Source organism: Chionomys nivalis, chromosome X (assembly GCF_950005125.1).
Source record: "Chionomys nivalis chromosome X, mChiNiv1.1, whole genome shotgun sequence".
In the NCBI taxonomy this organism is placed as follows: domain Eukaryota; kingdom Metazoa; phylum Chordata; class Mammalia; order Rodentia; family Cricetidae; genus Chionomys; species Chionomys nivalis.
In genome coordinates, this window is record NC_080112.1 from 94,334,425 (window position 1) to 94,356,541 (window position 22,117).

General features: G+C 39.2%; 1 protein-coding gene across 2 annotated transcripts; it reads left to right on the forward strand.

The window, feature by feature from the left end:
* Nucleotides 1-12,537: 12,537 nt before the first annotated feature.
* Nucleotides 12,538-21,421, forward strand: Psmd10 (proteasome 26S subunit, non-ATPase 10). Of its 2 annotated transcripts, none has more exons than XM_057759190.1 (5): nucleotides 12,538-12,668; nucleotides 16,155-16,253; nucleotides 17,473-17,619; nucleotides 17,711-17,877; nucleotides 21,023-21,421. In XM_057759190.1, the coding sequence occupies exons 1-5, from the start codon at nucleotides 12,555-12,557 to the stop codon at nucleotides 21,174-21,176; spliced, it is 681 nt and encodes a 226-aa protein (XP_057615173.1). In that variant the 5' UTR covers nucleotides 12,538-12,554; the 3' UTR covers nucleotides 21,177-21,421. The 2 variants fall into 2 exon arrangements, with proteins under 2 accessions (XP_057615173.1, XP_057615174.1); XM_057759191.1 differs by having other exon boundaries at nucleotides 17,711-17,798; nucleotides 21,023-21,162.
* Nucleotides 21,422-22,117: the final 696 nt, after the last annotated feature.

The following is a 22,117-nucleotide window of genomic DNA, read 5'->3' on the forward strand; positions in this document are numbered from 1 at the left end:
TATACTGGTAAAGGAATGATAATATGCCTCATATTATGGCCAATGAAAACTGAGCTTCAGTTTCAAAGTTTGTTACATATGCCTTGCATTTCAGTTGAGTCAGGATCAGCAACACTAAAATTTAACATATCTGAGATGGTGAAACCATTACATTATAAGTATTTAAAAATGGATGTATCAAGGGAAATGCAATTAATAACTTCCTTGCCTTTTCCAGTTATGAGTTTTAGATGTCTCTTTAGTCATGCAACAACCACTATATTAATTTCCCACGTGAACTCTGAAATGCTTCTGCACCACCCATGCGCTATCTGCAGTACTGTAGACCCCTTGGAGTCTGAATTTCACACTAACTGCCCATGAAGGCCACTCTCATTTCTGCCATTTGCCATCTACCATGAAATTTAAAAATATGCCTCACTCTGTATGCCTTGCCAACGCCCCAAGTGCTTCTCTTTGCTGCCCCAAATGGAAGGTGCCTTTTGTTATATCACATTTCAGAGTTTCTTTCTTTGATGAGAGGAAGTGAGGCAGGCTAGAACTACCTCAGAATGCTTCCTGTCACCATTTGCTCTTTTCAGCAACCCTAGCAGACAACCCCCAATTGGATAGTCCTGCAGAATTAGGAGCTTGAAATAAAAAAAGTGTGCGGGGGGGGGGGGGGGGGAGGTGATCTGGTTCCAGGAGCTCCAAGGGCTCGTGTTCCGGGTGATGCAGTTCTCAGTCCCATAATGAAGTTCTCCATATAAGTGCAAACTTGCAGATAGCCAAACAAAATACCCAGAGACAGTGAATCCAGACCATCCCATGATCCTTGAAAAGAATCCCCTTCAGACATTAAGTTCAATGAAGAAGCTTACTGTTGACCCTCAGTACGTAGGAGGTGGGGCCAATTTTGCAAATGTAGGTTGAAAGCAGCAAAAGGGACAAGAGTCAAAATTATTAAAACTAAATATGAATATAGGGAAATGACTCAATTGGTAAAGTGCCTAACTTACACCATGAATATCTGAATTTCAATCCTCAGAACCCATGTTAAAACCAAGCATAGCTACCTATGTCTATAACCTCAGCCTTCGGGAGGAGTAGATAGGGATTTCTGAATCTCATTTGCCAGCCAGGCTACTCAAACCTGTGAGCTTCAAGTTCAGTTCTGAAAAAATAAAGGTGGAGAGCCATTGAGGAGAGATATCCAATATTGATTTCAGGCCTACACACATACACATGCATACACCCAACACCACACACACACAAACACATACACACACATACACACACGCAAACAGAGAGAGAGAGAGACGTAGCAAGAACATTGAAACAATTTAGTACAAAAAGCAAACATGAAAAAAATTTGCCTTAGAATATCATGGTTCTATGGGATAATATAAAAATTTAGAGTCATAATAATAAACTTACTCGCCGGGCGGTGGTGGCGCACGCCTTTAATCCCAGCACTCGGGAGGCAGAGGCAGGCGGATCTCTGTGAGTTCGAGACCAGCCTGTCTACAAGAGCTAGTTCCAGGACAGGCTCCAAAAAAACCACAGAGAAACCCTGTCTCGAAAAACCAAAAATAATAATAATAATAATAATAATAATAATAATAATAATAATAATAATAAACTTACTCAAAAAATAACTAAATTATAGTCCATATACTGTAATTTTAAGATTGTAAGGGGTCACCACAACATGGAAAACTATGTTAAAGGATCACAGCAGTAGAAAAGTTGAGAACTACTGATCATGACCCATGCCTATAACCCCAGCATTTGAAAGGCTGAGATGGGGCTGCCATGAGTTCTAGGTCAGCCTGGGCTATAGAGTGAGAATCTTATCTCATAAAAATCCAAAGCAAAGAAATCAAGTTGAGAGAGTAGGGTTTTTTTTTAAAAAAAAATAAAGAGAATTCTATTGGGGTGGTTAAAATGTTAGAGCCTCATAATTCTCAGATTGGAGGTGTGTGTGTGAGTGTGAGTGTGTGTCACGAAAATACAAAGACCATTTTTCTTCCCTTGAATATCTAAAAGTCTAAGCAGTCAGATTAGTTGAATCAAAATAGAATGTGTATAGTAGGGACTAGGAATGAAGGTCAGAGTGATTTTATCTATTCTTAACTTTTCACCGGGAGAGAGGTTATAACTAACACAACATCCATGTTTTCTTTAAGCAATCACTTACATATTCTGGTTCCAATAAAACATGGAGTAGATTTGTCTTTCCCTGTTCATCTTACTAAATACAGCTAAAGCCACAAGGTATCATAAATAAATACATTCATCTCTCCTAAATCTCTGAAAGGTAAAACGGATAAGGTATTCTGGCTACTAGGGGCCTTAGGGCCTAAGTGATAACATGGAAGTGAGCCCTCTGGGTTTTTAGTAACATATGTTGAACCTTATGACAGAATAGTCATATAATGCAGCAGTGTAGACACGCATACACGATAAATGTCCCTCAAAAGTAAGCTATTTCTAGCCAAAAGAACATAAAAGTAACAAACTATAAAGAAAACTTTTATTAGGCAATAATTATCCAGTCAAATACAATAGAATTTAATCCTAATTCTTATCACAAAATGGGATGGCTGGATTTCTACCTTCATCTGGATTTAGTTACACACCAACTTCCCCATCTCTCTGAAGCAGTTTTAAAAAGACAGAATGGAGATCCAGCACTTTCAACCATGCCAGGCATCAATGACTCCACCACTACACAATGGCAGTAGAGACCTTTCTCTTAAAGTCAGGGTGTGTTAGTGGAGGCCTATTGAGGGCCTTAAATTTCACCCCTGCCTAGTAATAATGGCATCCCTATCCCTACACTGAGGATAAATGGCTCATGAAGGCAGAACTTGACTCCCATTTCTACCCAGCAATATAAAAGTAATTCTCTCTTCCCCCCACCATAGTGGTGTCAAAGTAGGCTTGTCAAAATGGGAGAACGAAATAAGATCCAGAGTCACAACATAAAGATTCAAAGACATGGTGCAAGATCATTCATGATACAAAGAACTAGGAACATATCAACTTGAGTGGGAAAAGGCGTTTAACAGACACCAACACGGAAATGACACAAATATTGTAATGATTCAACAATTTTAAGCCACTCATCTTAAAATGCTCCAAACAAGCAACTCTTAACTCTGCAGAGCCAATTTTTAAAAATGGAAAATCTCATTAAAGAAATAAAAGGCATAAAAAAAGAAGCACCAGATTTTTAGAATGGAAAAATACAATAATTAAGATGAAAAATTCAAGCCGGGCGATGGTGGCGCATGCCTTTAATCCCAGCACTTGGGAGGCAGAGGCAGGCAGATCTCTGGGAGTTCGAGACCAGCCTGGTCTACAGAGCTAGTTCCAGGACAGGCTCCAAAGCCACAGAGAAACCCTGTCTCGAAAAACCAAAAAAAAAAAAAAAAAAAAAAAAAAAGATGAAAAATTCATTGGCGGATCACAATAGAACAAAAGAAGATAATGGGGGAAATCAGGGAAATTAAAGATGGAATAATAGAGAATACCCAGTATGAACATCAAAGAAATCATGTTGGAAAAAAGTAAACAGAGATTCAGGGACATATTGAACTAAACAGTACATTAAATATCCATGTCATTAGAGTTCTAGGAAGAGAAGAAAAACAGTATGGTGTTTAAGAAATACAGAAAATGTAATTGGTAAAAAAACAAATCCCCACATTTCAGAAAAGGGTAGTTTATTTTTAAATTGACAGGCACATATGCTTTATATTTGTAGTATAAAATATGTTTTGACATATATAAACATTGTGTGATGGCTAAATAAAACTAATTACCATAAAATCTCCAGTATTTGGCAAAAATTCTGAGCAACAATAAACCAACAAGATATAATTGGGATACACAGAAAATTCTACATAATAAGAGCAGAATATACATTTTCAACCTCCCAAGAGACACTCACAGAGTCCACATCCTGAGTCTTAAAACATACACAAATAAATTAGAAATATTTGAAATTATGTAGAATGTATCTCTGATGACAATGGCACCAAAGAAAATACTTCCAAACAACTAGAAATTAGATGTATCTTACCTCTAAATAATCCATCAGTCAAAAGGCAAGTCTCAAGGGGAGTTAAAAATACATCTTGAAATAAATAACATATAGATCCAATGACAGACAAGAAGAGACGGTTAGCAGCTGTTGAGGATATGCATGTTGGGAATAGGTGAGGGTACTGACTATAAAGGGGTAGTACAGGAGAGATTTTTATACTGCCAGGATAATTCCTGGTTGTGGTATTTGTTAAACAAATCTATATGTCAAAATAACATGGCCGAGCTAGAGAGATGACTGAGGAAAAGGCAAGCACGAGGACCTGAGTTCAGATCCCCCGAGACCCACATGAAAAGCTGGGCTTGGTGATGCTCAACAGTCATCCGGCACTGGAGAAGTCAAACAGCCCCCTGCAACTCAGTGGTCAGCCAGCCTAGTCAAATCGGGGTGCTCCAGACCAGTGAGACACCTTTTCTTAAAAACTCAAGCAGAGGGCAACTGAGAAAACTACTGACATTGCCTTCTGGCTTCAACACACACATACACACCCATGCATGTGCACCTACATATATATGAATATGAATGTGTAAATACTGAAATGCCATACTTATGAATGCACAAACAACACACACACACCTTGAAGCTGTTTACACACATGTTAATGCATCATCATTGTGAAAATACCTGAGAGAAACAACTTAACAGAAGACAGTTGATTTTGGTTTCAGAGGTTTCAGTCTATGGTTGACTAAGCCTAAGGTGAGACTAAAGTATCATGTGGAAGGGCATGACGGAGGAAAGCTTCTCACCTCATAGCAACCAGAAAGCAAAAGGATAAACAGGAAGAGGCAGAGATAAGGCATAACCACCAGAAGCATACATCTCTGAGACCCATTTCCTCCAACCAGGCCCCACTTCCTAATAGCCCATTCAATATGAACTCATCTAATGAATTAATCCTTATGATTCAATCACCTCTCAACTAGAGAATCAAGCCATCAATCCACGACCCTTTTGGTGGCGGGACAGTTTCATTCCAAACTACAACATGACAGTATCAATTTCCTGGTTTTGATATTGAATTTTAATCTATGACCATGACACCCTGAATGTGCCCGATCTCATCTGATACTGTATTATAATTCTGTACAGTGTAGTGGATGAGGTAAACATAATGAAGAGCATAGAGAACCCTTCTGGGTACCTGTAATTCGTTGTGATTCTTTTATTGTTCATAACAAAAAATAACAAAATCATTTACAAATTACCTAGAAGCAAAAGCATGAATGCTAAAGAGTGGTAAATAAAACGACTTAGTAAATTGCTATAACAGTATGTCAGTTTTATGATGAAATAGATTTAAATGGGAATATTTTGAATAGACCATTGACATAAAATAACAGGGACATTTTAACAGTGGCATCAAAAACAAATATTAAAATGTCTTATTTTAAACCTGGTAAGTGGCAACTGTAAAGTGCTGACAATATGACACATAAATTACATTTTCAAATAAGTGAAAAATCAATTTCAAAAAGCTTGGAGTTTGCTACTCAGCCCTTAGCTAGTAAGTAGTAGGAATAGAGGAAATCCATGCCCGGTAACTAGTAAGTAGTAGGAATAGAGGAAATCCATGCCCGGTAACTAGTAAGTAGTAGGAATAGAGGAAATCCATGCCCGGTAACTCAAAACCTATTCCTGTGGCTGCCATGTAGTTTATTGAACTGCATATATTCCCTGTCTGGCATTCCCATATTGTCTATCATTATTTTCTCACTTCTGTCATGGAAAGAATATTTACAATGACTAAAGTATTTGCTGATAATTAGAAAGAAACAAATGAGGGCCAATCACCTTTCTCTACACAATCCAAAATGGTGAACACTAGCCATAAGGAGCTATTTAATTTTAAATTAAGCAAAAATTTTTAAAAATTCCTAAACACATTTTAAGTGCTCACTAATCCTGTATGGCTAGGGGCGCCAAAGTAGAACAGTATAGATACAGAGAGTTCTGCTGTACAGCACAAAAATCTTGTCATTTCCCCCATAGTCATGCAGGTACAGTCTGGAGCCCTCTGACAGGGATGGCTATTACAGGATCTGGGGTCTGTATTTATACATAACTGTATCTTCATCAATATCTAGCAACATGTTATAGCGGTTACATTCTAGAGTTTGGGAATAAAACTGCCTTAATTTGTACGTAAACTCCAAGTTTTACTAGGCATGCTACTTTACATCTACAGTGCTTGTTTTTGTTGTTCATTTGTTTAAAACTTCATTTTTAAAAATGCAAGGCCTAGCCGGGCAGTGGTGGCGCACGCCTTTAATCCCAGCACTCGGGAGGCAGAGGCAGGCGGATCTCTGTGAGTTCCAGACCAGCCTGGTCTACAAGAGCTAGTTCCAGGACAAGAACCAAAACCACAGAGAAACTCTGTCTCAAAAAACCAAAACAAAAAAAAAAGCAAGGCCTGGAGGGTACTAGTGCCTATCTCAAAGGTTTAGTGTATGAGTTACGTGAGACACATGATCTGATACTTGTGCTCTATAGACGCTAATTATCAGCATGTGCTTTACTTAAGTCTGGAAGGCTAAGGCTAACATGCTTTTTCTAGGGCCTAGAATCTATGTGGCCAGCAGAAAAGGCAATAGGGAACAGTCAATCATCTGAGTAGCCAAGAAGTCAGACACTGACGGGGCCCCTTTGTGACAAGACGAACGTAAGCAGCAACTGCATTGTTCCTCCAGAACTTGGGACCAGCACCACAAAAGACAAGACCTTTTCCTGTAAGATCTATTTACCATCTATCTTTCATAATATAAAGAGGAGGCTTACCCTTAGTGTCAAGGAACTCCAAATCCAAAGTTAACTACCACATCTACCAAATAAAATAAAAGCACATTATACTGTCTATAAAATAATATGCAAGCAAATCACTCAGTATGAGGTATGTTGGGTCCTGTTCTTTTCTAAGCTGTTTCTAGCAATCACATTGCATTCCTTGATGCATTATTATGGTTAAATGTCAGTAATACCAATTCCTTTTGTAAATACAACAGGCCTCCACAATAAAATGGATAAATATTTATAGATCACCTACTACACATGGGGCGCATTTATTCTACACTGGTCATTAGCAAACTATAGCTACAAGACTAAATTTATCTCACCTTACATATTTTCTGTGGAAAGCAAAGTAAAAATGATGTTTACATTTTGAAACAGCATGGAAACCACCTTTTCAACCACAATTGCTGAACACTGGCTAGCTTTGGAAATTAGCTTTTGCTGCCAACTTGATAATTTGTCTTAATTCAACCTAAAGTTAGAAAACAAAAATTCCAAGTGAAGATGGAGTAAAACCATTTTAATGCCTAATATTGTCTGAACTATCAGGGATGGCAAGACCCTTTATATACTTCTGGTACTGGGACAAGTCAAAACAATGGAATGGTACTTCATACCCACTACTAGCTATAATAAAAAGAAATATATTGATACATATAGGTCATTGTAGAAAGTTTTTCATCCAAATTCATTATTGTGGGAAGATAAAATAGCCACTTCGGGAGAGTCTGATGCTCCCTCAAAAAGTTAAATGGAGTTGTTCATATGACTTTGATCCAAATATTCCACCCCTAAATATTTACACAAAAGAAATAAAAGTACATGTCTGAACAGAAACTTACATATAAAGTATAGCAGTCATATTTAGAAGAAACAAAAGGTAATAATAACCCAAGTGGCCATAAACTAATGAATGGCTAAACAAAATATGTAACTGACATAAAATGGTATATATTCATTCATAAAAAGAAATGGAATGATGACACATTTGTATAAATTTTAAAATAATTCTATTAAGTGACAAAAACAAGCCATGAACTACCACATTATTATCTTATTTGTATAATTAATGTTCATAAAGTGGAAGCCTATAGAATAATGTTTGTATAAGGAGAGCAAAAGGAAGAATGACAATAGATACAAATCTTCCTTCTTAGGTACAGCAGATGATTAAAAGCAAGCTTTTGGGAGTGGTAACATAACTCTGTAAATACTTATAATCATTAAATTGTGTGCTTAAAAAATTACAATCCAAAAATCAGCTTGGGAGTTGTCAAGAACAGTGTGTGTAGGGGGGGGGGAGGAGTGACCACAAAGAAGCATGTGACAATTTGGGAGAATCATGGAAATATTTTATATCTCAACTTTGGTGTTGGTTACACAATAGTATATATTTATAACCAAGTACACTGAACTTTTAACACCGGGACACAATGAGATTTATTATATGCAAATGATATCACAATATAGCTGCCTCTTAGCAAACGGTAAACAGGAGCAGCATCTCCAATCGTGCACGAGTTTCCAACATATATTACACTTGAGTTCACACTGAAGTTCTAGCAGCAGTTTTGAGACTTTAAGGCCAAGTAGAAAGTGGAAAGGTTATTCCCGGAGCCCAAGATCCACTTCCCTGTGCAGGTGAGGAGCTTTCACCTAACCGTCAGTTGGAAAGTGATTAATCTGCAACATAATGGCATTCCCCAAAGCAAACATGACAATAGACTTATTTCTCAAGCAGCAAATATGGTCAGTTAAAATCCTATGCTCCTGTACCCCTATCCAATCATAAGAAAATAGACTTTTAAAAATACCTAACAAGTACACTTCAAAACTACCAAAGTCAGCAAAACAAGCAAAATCTGAGAAACTGTCACAAGCTTCTAAAGACACAGAAACACCATGTGATTCATGGGACCATGGATGGGACACTGCCCACAGAAAAACTAATGAAACTGGAGCAAAGTATGGAGAAAAGTTGATTACAATATACAATGTGTATTTATCTGTTGTGATAATGATAGAAAAGTGAATTAAAATAAAAGATTCAACAAATACTGCTAGAACAATCTGGATAACAACCTTAGCTAACCTGATGTTACACCATATAGAAAAGTTAACTCAAAATGGATCATAGACTTAAATGCAAAAGAGAAAAACCAAAATTCCAGAAGAAAACATGTGGAATCAACTCATCAAAATCGTACCATTCGAAAGTCTTAACTAGATACAACGCCAGAGAAAGAGAAGATCTTGAGGTAGGAGGATCACTATGAGTCTGTGGCAAGCCTGGGTTACACAGTGAGTTGCAGGACGGCCTGGACTACAGAGTGAGACCTTGTCTCAAAAAAAAAATCGCCAGGTGGTGGTGACCCACACCTTTAATCCCAGCACTAGGGAGTCAAAGGCAGGCAGACCTCAGTAAGTTCAAGGCCAAATTTGTTTACAGAGTGAGTTCCAGGACGTCCAGAACTGCTACACCGAGGTCTTGAAAACAAACAAACAAAAAGTTCAAAACCTTTTCCTTCAAAACACATACCATTGTGAAGAAAGCCAAACAACAGGGGCACACCTGAAAAAGCAACTGGGGAGTCAAAGGCAGAAGGATTGCAAGTTTGAGACTAGCTTGGGATACACAGTGAGACCATGTCTCAAAATAGCACAAACAAAACCAAAACAAAGCAAAAGGAGAAAAAAAACAGAGGACAAAGTAGGGGTAAGTATTTGCATATCATATACCTGCCGGGGACTTGGATTTAGACTGGAAATAATTGTTACAAGTCAACACATAAACAACAACCCACTTTGAAACTGGAAATAAACACAGAAGCAGATCCTTATGTATAGAAGATACACCAACGGTTTAAGAGCACTTAAAAAGAAGTTTACCACCGCTAGCCACTCCATATGAAAATAAACATTGTAACTAATATATCATTTCATACCAACTTATATAGCTACATTTTAAAGAGTAAGGCACATACCTGAAATCCCAGCATTTGGGAGGCTGAGGCAGGGGGATTGTGAGTTTGAAGCCATCTGGGCCTCACTCTCAAAACAACAAGAGCCCAGAAAATAACAAATGTGCATGATGCAACAAGAAGCCTCCTGCACAGACTGCAGCTGCTACTTTGGAAAACGGCTTTGTAATTGCTTTAAAAGCTAAACATAAATTGTCCTGTTACCCAGGAATTCCACCTTCAGATATCTAGTAACAAGAGATGAAAACAAACATCCACACAAAGATGCGAAAACAAGTGTCCTAAGTAGCATTAGTCATAATAGCTTACAGCGAGAGAAAAAAAAAACCCACTAAGTTTCTATCAATTGGTGAATAGGTACCCAAAAATGTATTACCCGTACACTGTAATATTATTAGGCAACAGAAGTAAGGAAGTACTTACGCATGTAACAATATGGTTAAGTTCTCAAAACCATTACACGGAGTGAAAGAAGCCAGACTCAAAAGACCACATATTACATGATTTCATTTACGTGAAATGTTAATTAAGAATGGGCAATTTTATAAAGACAAAGGGTACACTAGTGGCTGCCTGGGCAGGAAGTGGGGATAAAGATGAACTGAAAATGGGCATGAAATCTTACTGGGACGATCAAAATGTTATACAACGGATTCATTGTGATAGCCGCACAACTCTGAAACTTACTAATAATCAGTAATTAAATAAGTGTGTTTTATTTAGCTTTGTAGTGCCGAGTATTGAACCTAGAGCCTTGCACAGGTCTGCTAAATGTTCTACTATTAGGCACCCCTAGCCCCAGTTGAATTTTATGGTGTGTTAAGTTATCACAATCAGGTTGTGAACTAGGGAGGGAAAGGTAAAACTGGGTGGAGAATATGTAGGAATTCGGTTACGGCCTTTGCAACAATTGTTTTGAGATAGGGTCTAGCTATCAGTAGTCCTGGCTGTCCTTGAACTTGCACCGTGGACCAGGCTGGTCTCAGACTCAGAGAGATCTGCCTGTCTCTGCTTCCCAAGTGCTGGGATTAAAGGTATGAGTCACACCACCCGACTTTGCAACATTCCTATAAATCTAAAACTGTTCTGAAAAAAATGTTTAAATTTATTTAAATCAAAATTAGAACTGGTGACCTTAGAGATGGTTCCACAAGGAAGTCTGATGAGTTATGCTAAATCCTCAAGGCCATATGATGGAAGGAAAGAATCAACACATTCTCCAACTTCCACATGCAATGCCAAGGCATGTACACACACGGGGGGGGGGGGGAGAGACAGACAAACAGAGACAGAGAGACAGAGACACACACAATCAATAAAATAGTCTTTAAAAAAGAATATGGTTGTGGATTATCAATATTTGGCAGTAGCTTTCTGTGTCAAAAGATATTTCAAAGACTTTCCTATCGATTAAAATGGATAAAATCTCATTAAAGAACATCTGGAATTGATTTTGATGATAGAGAATAATAACCTTAAACCTCAGTTAAGCAAAATATTACGTCCCTCAAAGAATTCTGATCTCAGTATTTCTGTGTGAAAAATATATTCTACTATTATTATATCTAGAATTTCACCAATTTTGTCATAACTTGTCTTCTGTACTTGGTTTTACCATTTGCCCTGAAAAAGCCTAAAATATCTATGATCTGGCATTTTACATAAACTTTGCTAAGCCCTGTTCTATCCCACAACAGGAGAGACATAAACATAATCAGTTACTTTTAAAATATATTTTCAGCACTTTTCTAATACACTTTCGGATATGCTCTATAAAAGACAAGCCTTGCATCTCTTCTGCTACAGCACTATTTGGAATTTCCCTCTTTAAAACCCACATTGTTAGCTTAACATTTTAGCAAGCCTCGATGTAATTGCCATTACCATGATATTAAAGTGACATCATCATGCCCCGGTATCCCTAAGGTGACCGTAGTTAAGTAGCGATGTCACCAGGCTACAGATTCACTGAGATCTCTTAGATATCGAGTGGCTCCTATGGCATCACACCCTGTCTTTAGCATCACTCTGGCACATCACCTCTGTATGGTGTCATGTGTTAACCGCGGCTGTGGCAGAATCCTACTCTGATGCCACTAGCCGAGATGCCAGGGTAACTAGTCTGCGCTTCTTTCCGCTCCTTGGACAGTGGCAGGGAGGGGGAGGGTAGCTACAGTCAGTGGTTCAAGCTCAAGTGGTAGTACTCAGCTCCAACTACTGTCCCTTCCGCCTGCCACTGCAAGTGAGGGCCCAGAGGGACAAGATCTTTAGGGTCCCAGAAGGCTCTTGGCCTGGTATAGTATCCCTTTCATGTGACCGATTTACTGGCCTACCAACGACCACCCACCCTAGCTCTTTCACACAGTGCCTCCAGAAGCCGCTCCCATTACCTGACTCCATTCTCCAGCTGTCATCCTGGGCCAATTCCACCGGCAACTTGACTACGGCTTTCTCAGAGGATCCTGGGACTTGTAGTTCCACACTGCTAGGCGCCGGAACCGAATAGCAGGCTAAGCCGCCTTCAGGCCCGGAAATGCCATCAAACTGCAACTCCCAGAAGCTCCGGGCTGTGGGACGGGCAACACGGAAAGCAGAGAGAACAGTGATTGGAGAACCTCGAGCTCTTTGATTGGCTACCCGAGCAGGAGCCGTGAGTGGGCGGGGCTTCACGGAGATTCTGGGAAGGCGAAATGGAGGGGAGTGTGTCTAACGTAATGGTCTGCAACCTGGCCTACACCGGGAAGCTGGATGAGTTGAAGGAGAGCATTTTGGCCGATCAATCTCTAGCCACTAGAACCGATCAGGTAAAGCAGCGCGAGGGCCTGGCGCTTAGCCGCGGGCGTTAGCGAAGCCCTACGAGGCTTCCCGGTCCTGAGTTGGTCCAAGGCCACTTCTGAGCTCCTCCCGCCCCTTCCTCCCGCTTGTAGCCGTGGGTTAGCTCAAGACTTGCAGTCCGACTCTAGTCCACAACTGACATTTTGGGGGGAGGGGGAGAGGCCAACCACTAGCTCGCTGAATTTCTTATATTCCTAGATCATCCACGGCTTTTCTCAGAAATACCCCGGCTTCAGGACACAGCTTTTTATGTGGATTTCTTTTTCTTTCGTTGTAATCCCATTAAATCGACCACGTGTAACTGAATTTTGTGCCAGGGAGTTTGAGAGGAGCCGGGAATTTTTGTTATGTAGAAAAAGTGGGCAAAACTGAAATAACGAAAAAAATCATCTTATTACATATTGTAAACTTCCCCCCGAAAGAACTTTATGTATTCATTTCCGAACATGGAAAGGGAAGACTCTAGGAATAGTCAGAAAGGGCTTTGTGTAGAAGGGGAGGTTATTTCCTCCGTGAACAAAGAATGGATTTCCACCTCGAATGGGATTGAGTGAACTGAGGACAGTGGGAAATGATTCTGTTCTGATCAACAACATCTCATGTTTTCTTCATAACTTTCTAAATCATAGATTGCTTTCTGTTTGATAGATATGGTGTTAAACACTAGTAAACAGTGTATAATACTTCAAATTCTCCATGTTCTGTCTTTTTTAGAAGATAACTCAAAATGAAGAGACTGTTTCCTTTGAAATTTTCCTTTATTACTCAACAGGAGAATTCCCCTATGTTCACGCAGTTTGCTTTTGTTATTGTCTGGTAATATGGTTTAAATTTAATAAAATGAATTATATTAAGACTTATGAAAATGTAACCATGCTTCAGTCAAGTCAGTGGCATAAAAGAGAGAGTTAGGATTATGAAGCCTAACAAACAACCAAATGCAATTAACTTATGGATATGATTTAAGATATGATCTTTCTATGTAACCCAGGTGGTCCTGCTTGAGCCCCTCCTATACACTAAGTCCTGGAAGGTTTGCGTTCCATCCGTGACAAAGAGTTAATGTTAATGTTAATTTTAAAAATCTAATAATGATCTTGTAAGGTTTCTTACAAAAACACCTTTTTTTGGTATTTTTGAGACTGGGTTTCTCTGTAGCTTTGGAGCCTGTCCTGGAACTAGCTCTTGTAGCCCAGGCTGGCCTCGAACTCATAGAGTTCTGCCTGTCTCTGACTCCCGAGTGCTGGGATTAAAGGCGTGCGACAAAAGCACTTTTATTTTGTGGGTGCTAAATAATTAGAGATGAACAATCATGACATTTAGGGTTCTGTTTTAAAGAAACCTCAGCAGGGCCAAAGAGGTAGATATGTACTCTTCAACTGAACTGTGAGAGTTGGGCCCAGTGCTCCACTGCGGGTCTCTGCCTCTGTTTCCATCAGTTACTGGATGAAGGTTCTATGGTGATATTTAAGATAGTCATCAATCTGACTACAGGGCAAGGCCAGTTCAGGCACCCTTTCCTCTATTGCTTAGAGTCTTAGCTGGGGTCATTCTTGTGGGTTCTTGGGATTTCTCTAATGCCAGGTTTCTGGCTAGCCCCATAATGGCTCCCTCAATCAAGATATCTCTTTCCTTGCTCTCCATTTGAAGAGTGAGAATACAAGCAAAGAGGTCAAGACCATGAAAGGGACACCCACTGAAACAGCTTATCTGAGCTAATAGGAGCTCACCAACTCTGGCCTGGCAGTGAGGGAAGCACCATAGGACCAAACTAGACCCTCTGAATGTGGTGACAGCTGTATGGCTGGGGCAGACTGTGGGGGCACTGGCAGTGGCACCAGGATTTATCCCTACTGCTTGTCTACTGGCTTTTTGAAGCCCATTTTTTGGGGGGGATACCTTTCTCAGCCTAAATATAGTGGGGAAGGTGTTGGTCCTGCCTCAAAGTGATGTGCTATACTTTGTTGACTCCCCATGGGAGGCCTTACTCTCTCTGAGGGGTGGATGGGGAGTGGAATGGGGGGAAAGATGGAGGGAGCCAAGGGAGTGGGAACTTGGATTGGTAGGTAAAATGAGAAATGATAGTTTTTTAAAAATAAATAGTAAGAAATGTTTTTAAAGTAAAGAAAAATATTTTTTTAAATAAAAAGAGTATATGCTCCTTTTCCAGAGGACCAGAGTTCAGCTCATCTGGCCTCCGCACGCACATGAGGTCATGTGCACAAACCCACACACATGCACACAATCAAAAGTAAAATAACTCTTAAAAACTTAAATAGTAACAATCTAGAAGTAGATATGGTGAGATATTTTTTGTTAAAGCTAGGTAATGTGTGCATGTGGGTCTCTGTCTCTGTCATATTCCCTTTATTTTATTCGTATTTGAAATTTCCATAAGGTTTAATTGCTGTCTGGCGACACTGACAGGGAAAGCCACAGGTGTCCACAGCAGTGAGACTTCTAGCTGGCTCCCTCCCTGGACACCAGCAAAAGCATCAAGTGATGCCAGTTCTTCTTTTCCTTCTTCTAGAGCCTCTCCCCCAAACCAGGCAACTCCCTGAGTGTCACAGTTAAGTTACTTTAAAGGCTCAGTGGTAGAGCACTTGCAGGAGGCCCTAGGTTTGGTACACACACACACTATACATATATACATGCAATCAACACTTTACAGTACTCAAGACTGAGAAGCATAGCAATCAACACAAATAGGCATTCTCCTTGAGAAGCATGATTCCTATCTTATTTTAAAAAAAATCAATTTTATTGCGCTGATTCTATGCAATTCAGCTCTCATTTCTTTCTCCATAACATTCGTGTGTTCACCAGATACAGTGGCATGCGCCTATAATCCTAGCACTTAGGAGTTGGAGGAAAAGGATTGAGAATTTGAAGCTAACGTTGACTTACGTAGCAAGATCCTGACCACCTCCCCCCCCCAAAAAAAATTCACATCTTTGTAGAACCTCACTTGAAGTCTGTGTGGTAATAGAGATTTCACAGTCACAGAGCTTGGATAAATTGTGTGGCCCTGGATCCGTTGCTTATGTGAAGTAGTCTGAGTGACCTTACGTGTAAAATGAGGAGTAATAGGGACCACAGAGCATGGTGAGGGTCCAAAGAAATGATGTATATAAAAGTCACAGTGTTTCTCATAGGCATGCGTAAGTGTTGGAATTATACACAGCACATCTCCATCTCTGCCACTGTATTGGGACTAATGCTTTCATCATTCCTTTCTGCCCAGAATTCCTTACATTCGTTGACACCACTCAGCCCATGTTACTAATACCTTGGCCTCTCAAATGCTAGTAAGTAATACGGTTTAAGGTTACCTACCTGAGGACCTGGTACTCTCCATTTCTTATGTTCAACCTGTAGGTGTGCTGGCATCAGTAGTTTTCTGCCTATTTGTCTTCAGGAATGTTGATAGCTGTGCTCCCCTGTTTCCCACATAGGACAGCAGAACAGCATTGCACTGGGCATGCTCAGCCGGTCATACAGAAATTGTTGAATTCTTGCTGGAACTTGGCGTGCCGGTGAATGATAAAGATGACGTGAGTACTAGGCACATTTGATAAGCTCTGGGTTATCTTTAGACTCCAGCCTTGTATTTAGTGAAGCCTCAATATAAAGCTCATAAATAAAATTTGAACCTTTATAAGTAGGAAGTTACAGTATGGCCTTAGTGACTAGGCCGGAGGCTAATGATTGCATTATTTTAGAATGGTAGTGAATGTCTGTAATTCAGGGTGGAAATACAGAGCAGGGCTTATTATGAACTCAAAAAGACTAAACATTGTCATGTTAAAATTGTTGGTGAATATTGCCTGAATAATAAAGACCTGGGTATATGTGTGTTATGTAGAAGCATTTATTATAATGGTATTGATTATATTAAGATAAGACTTGTGGGGAGCTGGGGAGATGTTTCAGTAGTTAAGAGTGCTTGCTGCTCTTGGAGAGGACCAAAGTTTGGTTCCAGTACCCATGCTGGGTGCCTCACAACCTCCTGTAATTCTTGCTTCAGAGGACCTGACACCACATTTTGGCCTACATGCCTATACACATAAGTAAAAAGATAAGACTCACAAAAACTGAGAATGGAATGTGTTTTGTTTGTAGGCACAGGTTAATTTTCAGAGATGTTTACTGAGGTAATGTTTCTAAGAGAAAATGAAAAGAATTTTATGGGGCAATGATTAACTAGAGCTAGGGATACATACTTTGTACCTTAATATGCCATCAGTCATTCCAAAGAATTGCACAAACATTCTTAGAAGTAGAAATTGTGAAAAACACACCTCACAGAACTTCTTATACGCTGATTCTAGTTTTTATTTTTTTTAAAGTTATTGTATGGGGGAAAACCCATTAGAATTAGTATAATACACCATGTCTATGTTAGGATTGTGGCTATTTTTAAACGGTTTATTTTGTTTTTATTTGTGTGTATCTGTGAGTGAATTCCAACTATGTGCAGTTGCCTTTGGAGGCCAGAAGAGGGCATCAGATCCCCAGGGGCTGGAATTACAGTCCATTGTGAGCAGTCTAAGTTAAAGGAAGGTCCTTTGAAAGAGCAATAAGTGCTCTTAACCACTGAGCCATCTCTCCAGCTCCTCATTTTTCGTTTGTATAAATTTTTATTTCCAAATTTTCCACAATGCTTAAATGGAGTGGAAGGAGAATACAGAACTATAAACCTTGAATAAATGTTAATGTTCATACTTCTGTCCCTTTTCTCCTTGACTTTTGTTAAACTCACCTTTTCTACAGGCAGGCTGGTCTCCTCTGCATATTGCTGCTTCTGCTGGCCGGGATGAGATTGTAAAGGCCCTTCTGGTGAAAGGTGCACAAGTGAATGCTGTCAATCAAAATGGCTGCACTCCTCTCCATTATGCAGCCTCAAAAAATAGGCATGAGGTATGCTTCTATCCCTGCATGATTTTCCTTTGAGTTCTAAACATAAATAGAAACATAGATTTCCTCATTGTTTTCTTGTCCTTCTTTCCAGATTGCTGCCATGTTACTGGAAGGTGGAGCTGATCCAGATGCTAAGGACCATTATGAGGCTACAGCAATGCACCGGGCAGCAGCCAAGGGTAACTTGAAGACGGTTCATATTCTTCTGTTCTACAAAGCATCCACAAACATCCAAGACACTGAGGGTAACACTCCTCTGTAAGTGACAAATAGCAGTCATTTTTATTCTGCTTATAAATGCAATACATGCTAAGAACAAAAGAAATTGGAAGGATGCCAAAGTATAATGACAAAAACTAAAATTGCCTATCATTTTGCTATCCCCAAAAAATATTGATAGAAAATTTTGAGTATTTTTCCAGTTGTTTATATGCAGATATACACAAAATTGAGATCATGTAACTTATGTTTTAATCTCATAGCACATTATGAGCATTTTTCAATGTCATTAAATATGTTTAAAACATTCATGATGGCTGTATACAATTCCATTTTATGGATGTGCCATGATTTAATCATTCCTGATACTGTTTACTTAAACAGTTCTGAGCCATTGGCCATTTTAAGTAACGTTGCATTGACCAATATGCTTTAAAAAAAAACAAAACAAAACACCTCTGCCCATATTGCTGATTATGGCCTTAGATAGATTCCTAGAAGTTGATTGTTTGTTTCAACAAATACACATACTTGAAGACGAATTGCTTCCAGAGGAGTTGTCTCATTGTGCCCTCCCAATAGCATTTTAACAGTACCTAATACCTCCCCACCAGCACTCAGATTACCCTCGTGTTGTATGATATATGACATTTCATGCTTAGAAAGTACATTTTGTTACAGATTTTGAAATTTATTAATGCCTAAGATTGTAATTTTGCAGCCTTTCTGTTCCCTTTTAGGGGAATTTCTTTATTTTGACAGGTTTTTTTTAACTTTATTCTTTAGGCGTTTCACGTCATGTACCCCAATTCTATTTACCTTTTGATTTCCCTTTATCTTCCCCTCATCCCTGCAGTGCCTCCGACAAAAAAAAAAAAAAAAAAAAAAAAAAAATAAGTAAGCAAGAAGAAGCAAGCAAACAAAAACAAAACATAAAAATCCTCTTGCTTTTCCTTTTCCCCAACTCTCCACCACCTCTCCGTTCGTCCTGGTGGCACTGGGGGCCTCAGCATGTCATACAGTATACAGTTTGCCCTTTTGTCATTTTGACTGATTTTTCAGTGCTCTTGACACAGTAAAAGTAGGAACATTATGCCATATCAGTTGAAAGTATTTTCCCAGTCTGTCTGTTTATTTGCGCATGATTTTTCAACTATTGTCAGGAGTTATCAGTTACTATGTGGCCAAACCTATTAATTTCCACCACAACTAGAAAGCCTGAGATGAATGAAGTATTCACTTCTGTGACTCTTAAATCCACCTGGGATTAACTGACGTGGATAACTTGAAGCCAACCTTTACCTTGGTTGGTGTGTGTCTGTGTGTCTGTATGGTTTTTCATACCCATTTTTCTCCTTTGTTGAATCATGACTTCTTGAATCAGAAATTTGGGGTCTTTTTTGTAGTGTAGAATAAGGCTGAACCTTTTCCCTTCTGACTTTAAGACAGCTTTTGAAAGTATTGTTTTCAAGGGCTGAACTTGGCAGCACACGCCTTTAATCCCAGTCCTGGGGAAGCAGAGAAAGGCAGATCTCTGTGAGTTAGAACCAGCCTGATCAACACTTCACTCCAGCCAGGGCTCCATAGTGAGACCCTGTTTACAAAAACAAAAGCAAACAAACAAACAAAACTGCTTTGCCACGGTGGTGCATACCTTTAATTCCAGCACTTGGGAGAAACAGGAACAGACACACCTCTTTGAGTTCAAGGCCAGCCTTGTCTACACAGCAAGTTTCTATTTTATTCAGGGTTTCATAGAGAGCTCCTGTCATAAAAAGGTATTGTTTTCTTTTTTTATTGAAAATAGATTCTTCTTTTATTCAATACATCCCAACCACATTTTTCTCTTCCTCCAATCCTCTGTGTTTCTCCTACCTCTCCTCTCCCCCACGTCCACTACCCCTCATTTCCTCGTTATTAAAGAGCAGGCTTCTAAAAGATATCAGCCAAACACAGCACAAGATACAGTAAGACAAGGCAAAAGCCCTCATAACAAGGCTGGATCAGGCAACCCAGTTTGCAGAAAAGATTCCCAAGACCAGGCAAAACAATTCCCCAATAACAAGCTAACTAACAGTCATAACATACATGCAGAGGACCTGGGGGCAGACCCATGCAGGCCCAGCTTGCTGCTTCAGTCTCTGTGATCCCAAATGAGCCCTACTTAGTTTATTTGGTGGGCTATGTTCTCCTAGAGTCCTCCATCTCCTCTGACTACAGCCTTTCTTCCCACTCTTCCACGGGGTTCCCTGATCTCAGCGGGTAGGGACCCAATGGAGACCAAGAAAAGTATTGTTTTCTTAATTCTTACTTGAAAATCTTTCTTGTAGGCCTAAGCAACTGTGTGTTTCTTTTAATGAATATTCTAGTTTATTTCTCCATGACGTATTAATCACTTGGCCTGGAAATAGTCTAGGAATCAGATAGTATAGGGTCCTTGGGAGAAAGTAGGATGTAGAATTGGATGGATACTGTTCTTCAGTACAAAAGCTGCCACTTTGTAACTACATTACGCGTGCATGTTAAGGAACTTAACCTTCCTTCCCCTCCGTAATATTATAACAGTAATTTCTTCCTCACTGGGTTAATGTGAGGTTTAAATAAAAGGCCATATAAAGTGCTGAATTCTTTGCCTGTCAGAGTCTATAGAAGTGACTGGCAGAGGTTGGTTTCTTTATTCAACAAGTTAACTGGTGAGCTCTGTCATTATAACAAGACCTTTAACCTCTGTGACAACTTGTACTGTATAACAGTGCTAATTGTACCTTGGTTTGTCCGTGTAGATATACCAATCAAGTGAGATCAGCTCTTTTTCTGAAAGTCACTACTTGTTACAGAAGCACAACATGAACTGAAGCTTCTCTCAGTTCCAATCCTGCATTATGATTACATTGAAGTATTTGGAGGAAATTACCAGTAATATCCATCGAATGGGGAAGTTGTGCCTTAGGCTAGCATTTAGAGCCAACTAGCTGTTTTAGTAGAGCCAGGAGTAAGATAGGTAATCCGGTGTTATATAATTATTCTAGTTTAATTTATACTCTTTGCCGTGCTAATTGATTTCCCTTTCCTGATGAAATAATTTTCCAATGCCACCACTGTCCAGCGATAAACAGTTTAGACTGGAAATCCTAACCATTATATAGAACTGGTAGTGACTAATCTTTGTGATTCCCAATTTCAGACACTTAGCCTGTGATGAGGAAAGAGTGGAAGAAGCAAAATTACTGGTGACCCAAGGAGCAAGTATTTACATTGAGAATAAAGAAAAAAAGACACCCCTGCAAGTGGCCAAGGGTGGCCTGGGCTTACTACTCAAGAGAATTGTAGAAAGTTAAGCAGCTTGGATTTATTCTTTATATGTTTTGTTGTCCTCTCTGTCCTGGAAACTGTTGTATTGTGCACACGGCATCTTGAACTAACAAACATGTTTTCTCACCTCCATAATCTTAGAACATGTTGTATTGCTCCTGCTGAAGTACCTGTTCCAAGCTTACCACCCACTTTTAAGGCATTGGAAAACTGTTGGAATTGTTCTATTGATGTCATTTATTGTTCTCCATTAAATCTTGATGGATTTGGAGTAAGTGGTCCTGTGGCTTTTATGAGTCTTGAGCATCCTCCCATCTATCTGCTGTCCTGTTGTGGAACCGAACAAGTGCAGAAACAGGCAGCCAGTTGTTTTGTCTAGGTGGGTTCTACACAGGCAAAACAAATCCTGACTTGTTTTTCAAGTTCATGTAGAGACCTTTGTCAAATTTCTCTTTTCTCAACTATGAGGTTAATTTATTTTTGTTACGGGGGAAATCATGTATTTTAGTGAACCAAATTTTAAGTTGAAGTATATGTTCCTTGAAGAACATATACTATGTGGCAGGTACCTTTTTGACTAGCCATTTTCCTCCAAAATGAGACAGTGGTTTTTCCAAAGAAATAAAAAGTGTCTATATTGACTCACCTTGTATTGAAAAGAATTGTCAAGCTTATTAAAGTGATATATAGCAAAATATATTTTGATTCGTATTTCAGGTACTACAAACTTATATTTCAAGTACTACAAGCAATAAATTGTTGAAAGAATCTCCTAATTTCTCTTTCAAGTCAGTTACACATTCACGTAAACCTTAGAATCTTGAACTAAGATGTATTTTTCAGTTTGGAATAGTTCTGAAGTCAGTAAAATTAATGGAGCTTGAACTGCAGCTAAAATCCATAAAATATCATAATCTTTTGAATTGCCAAGTTAATGTAGAGCGAAAGGAAATTAATAATAAACTTG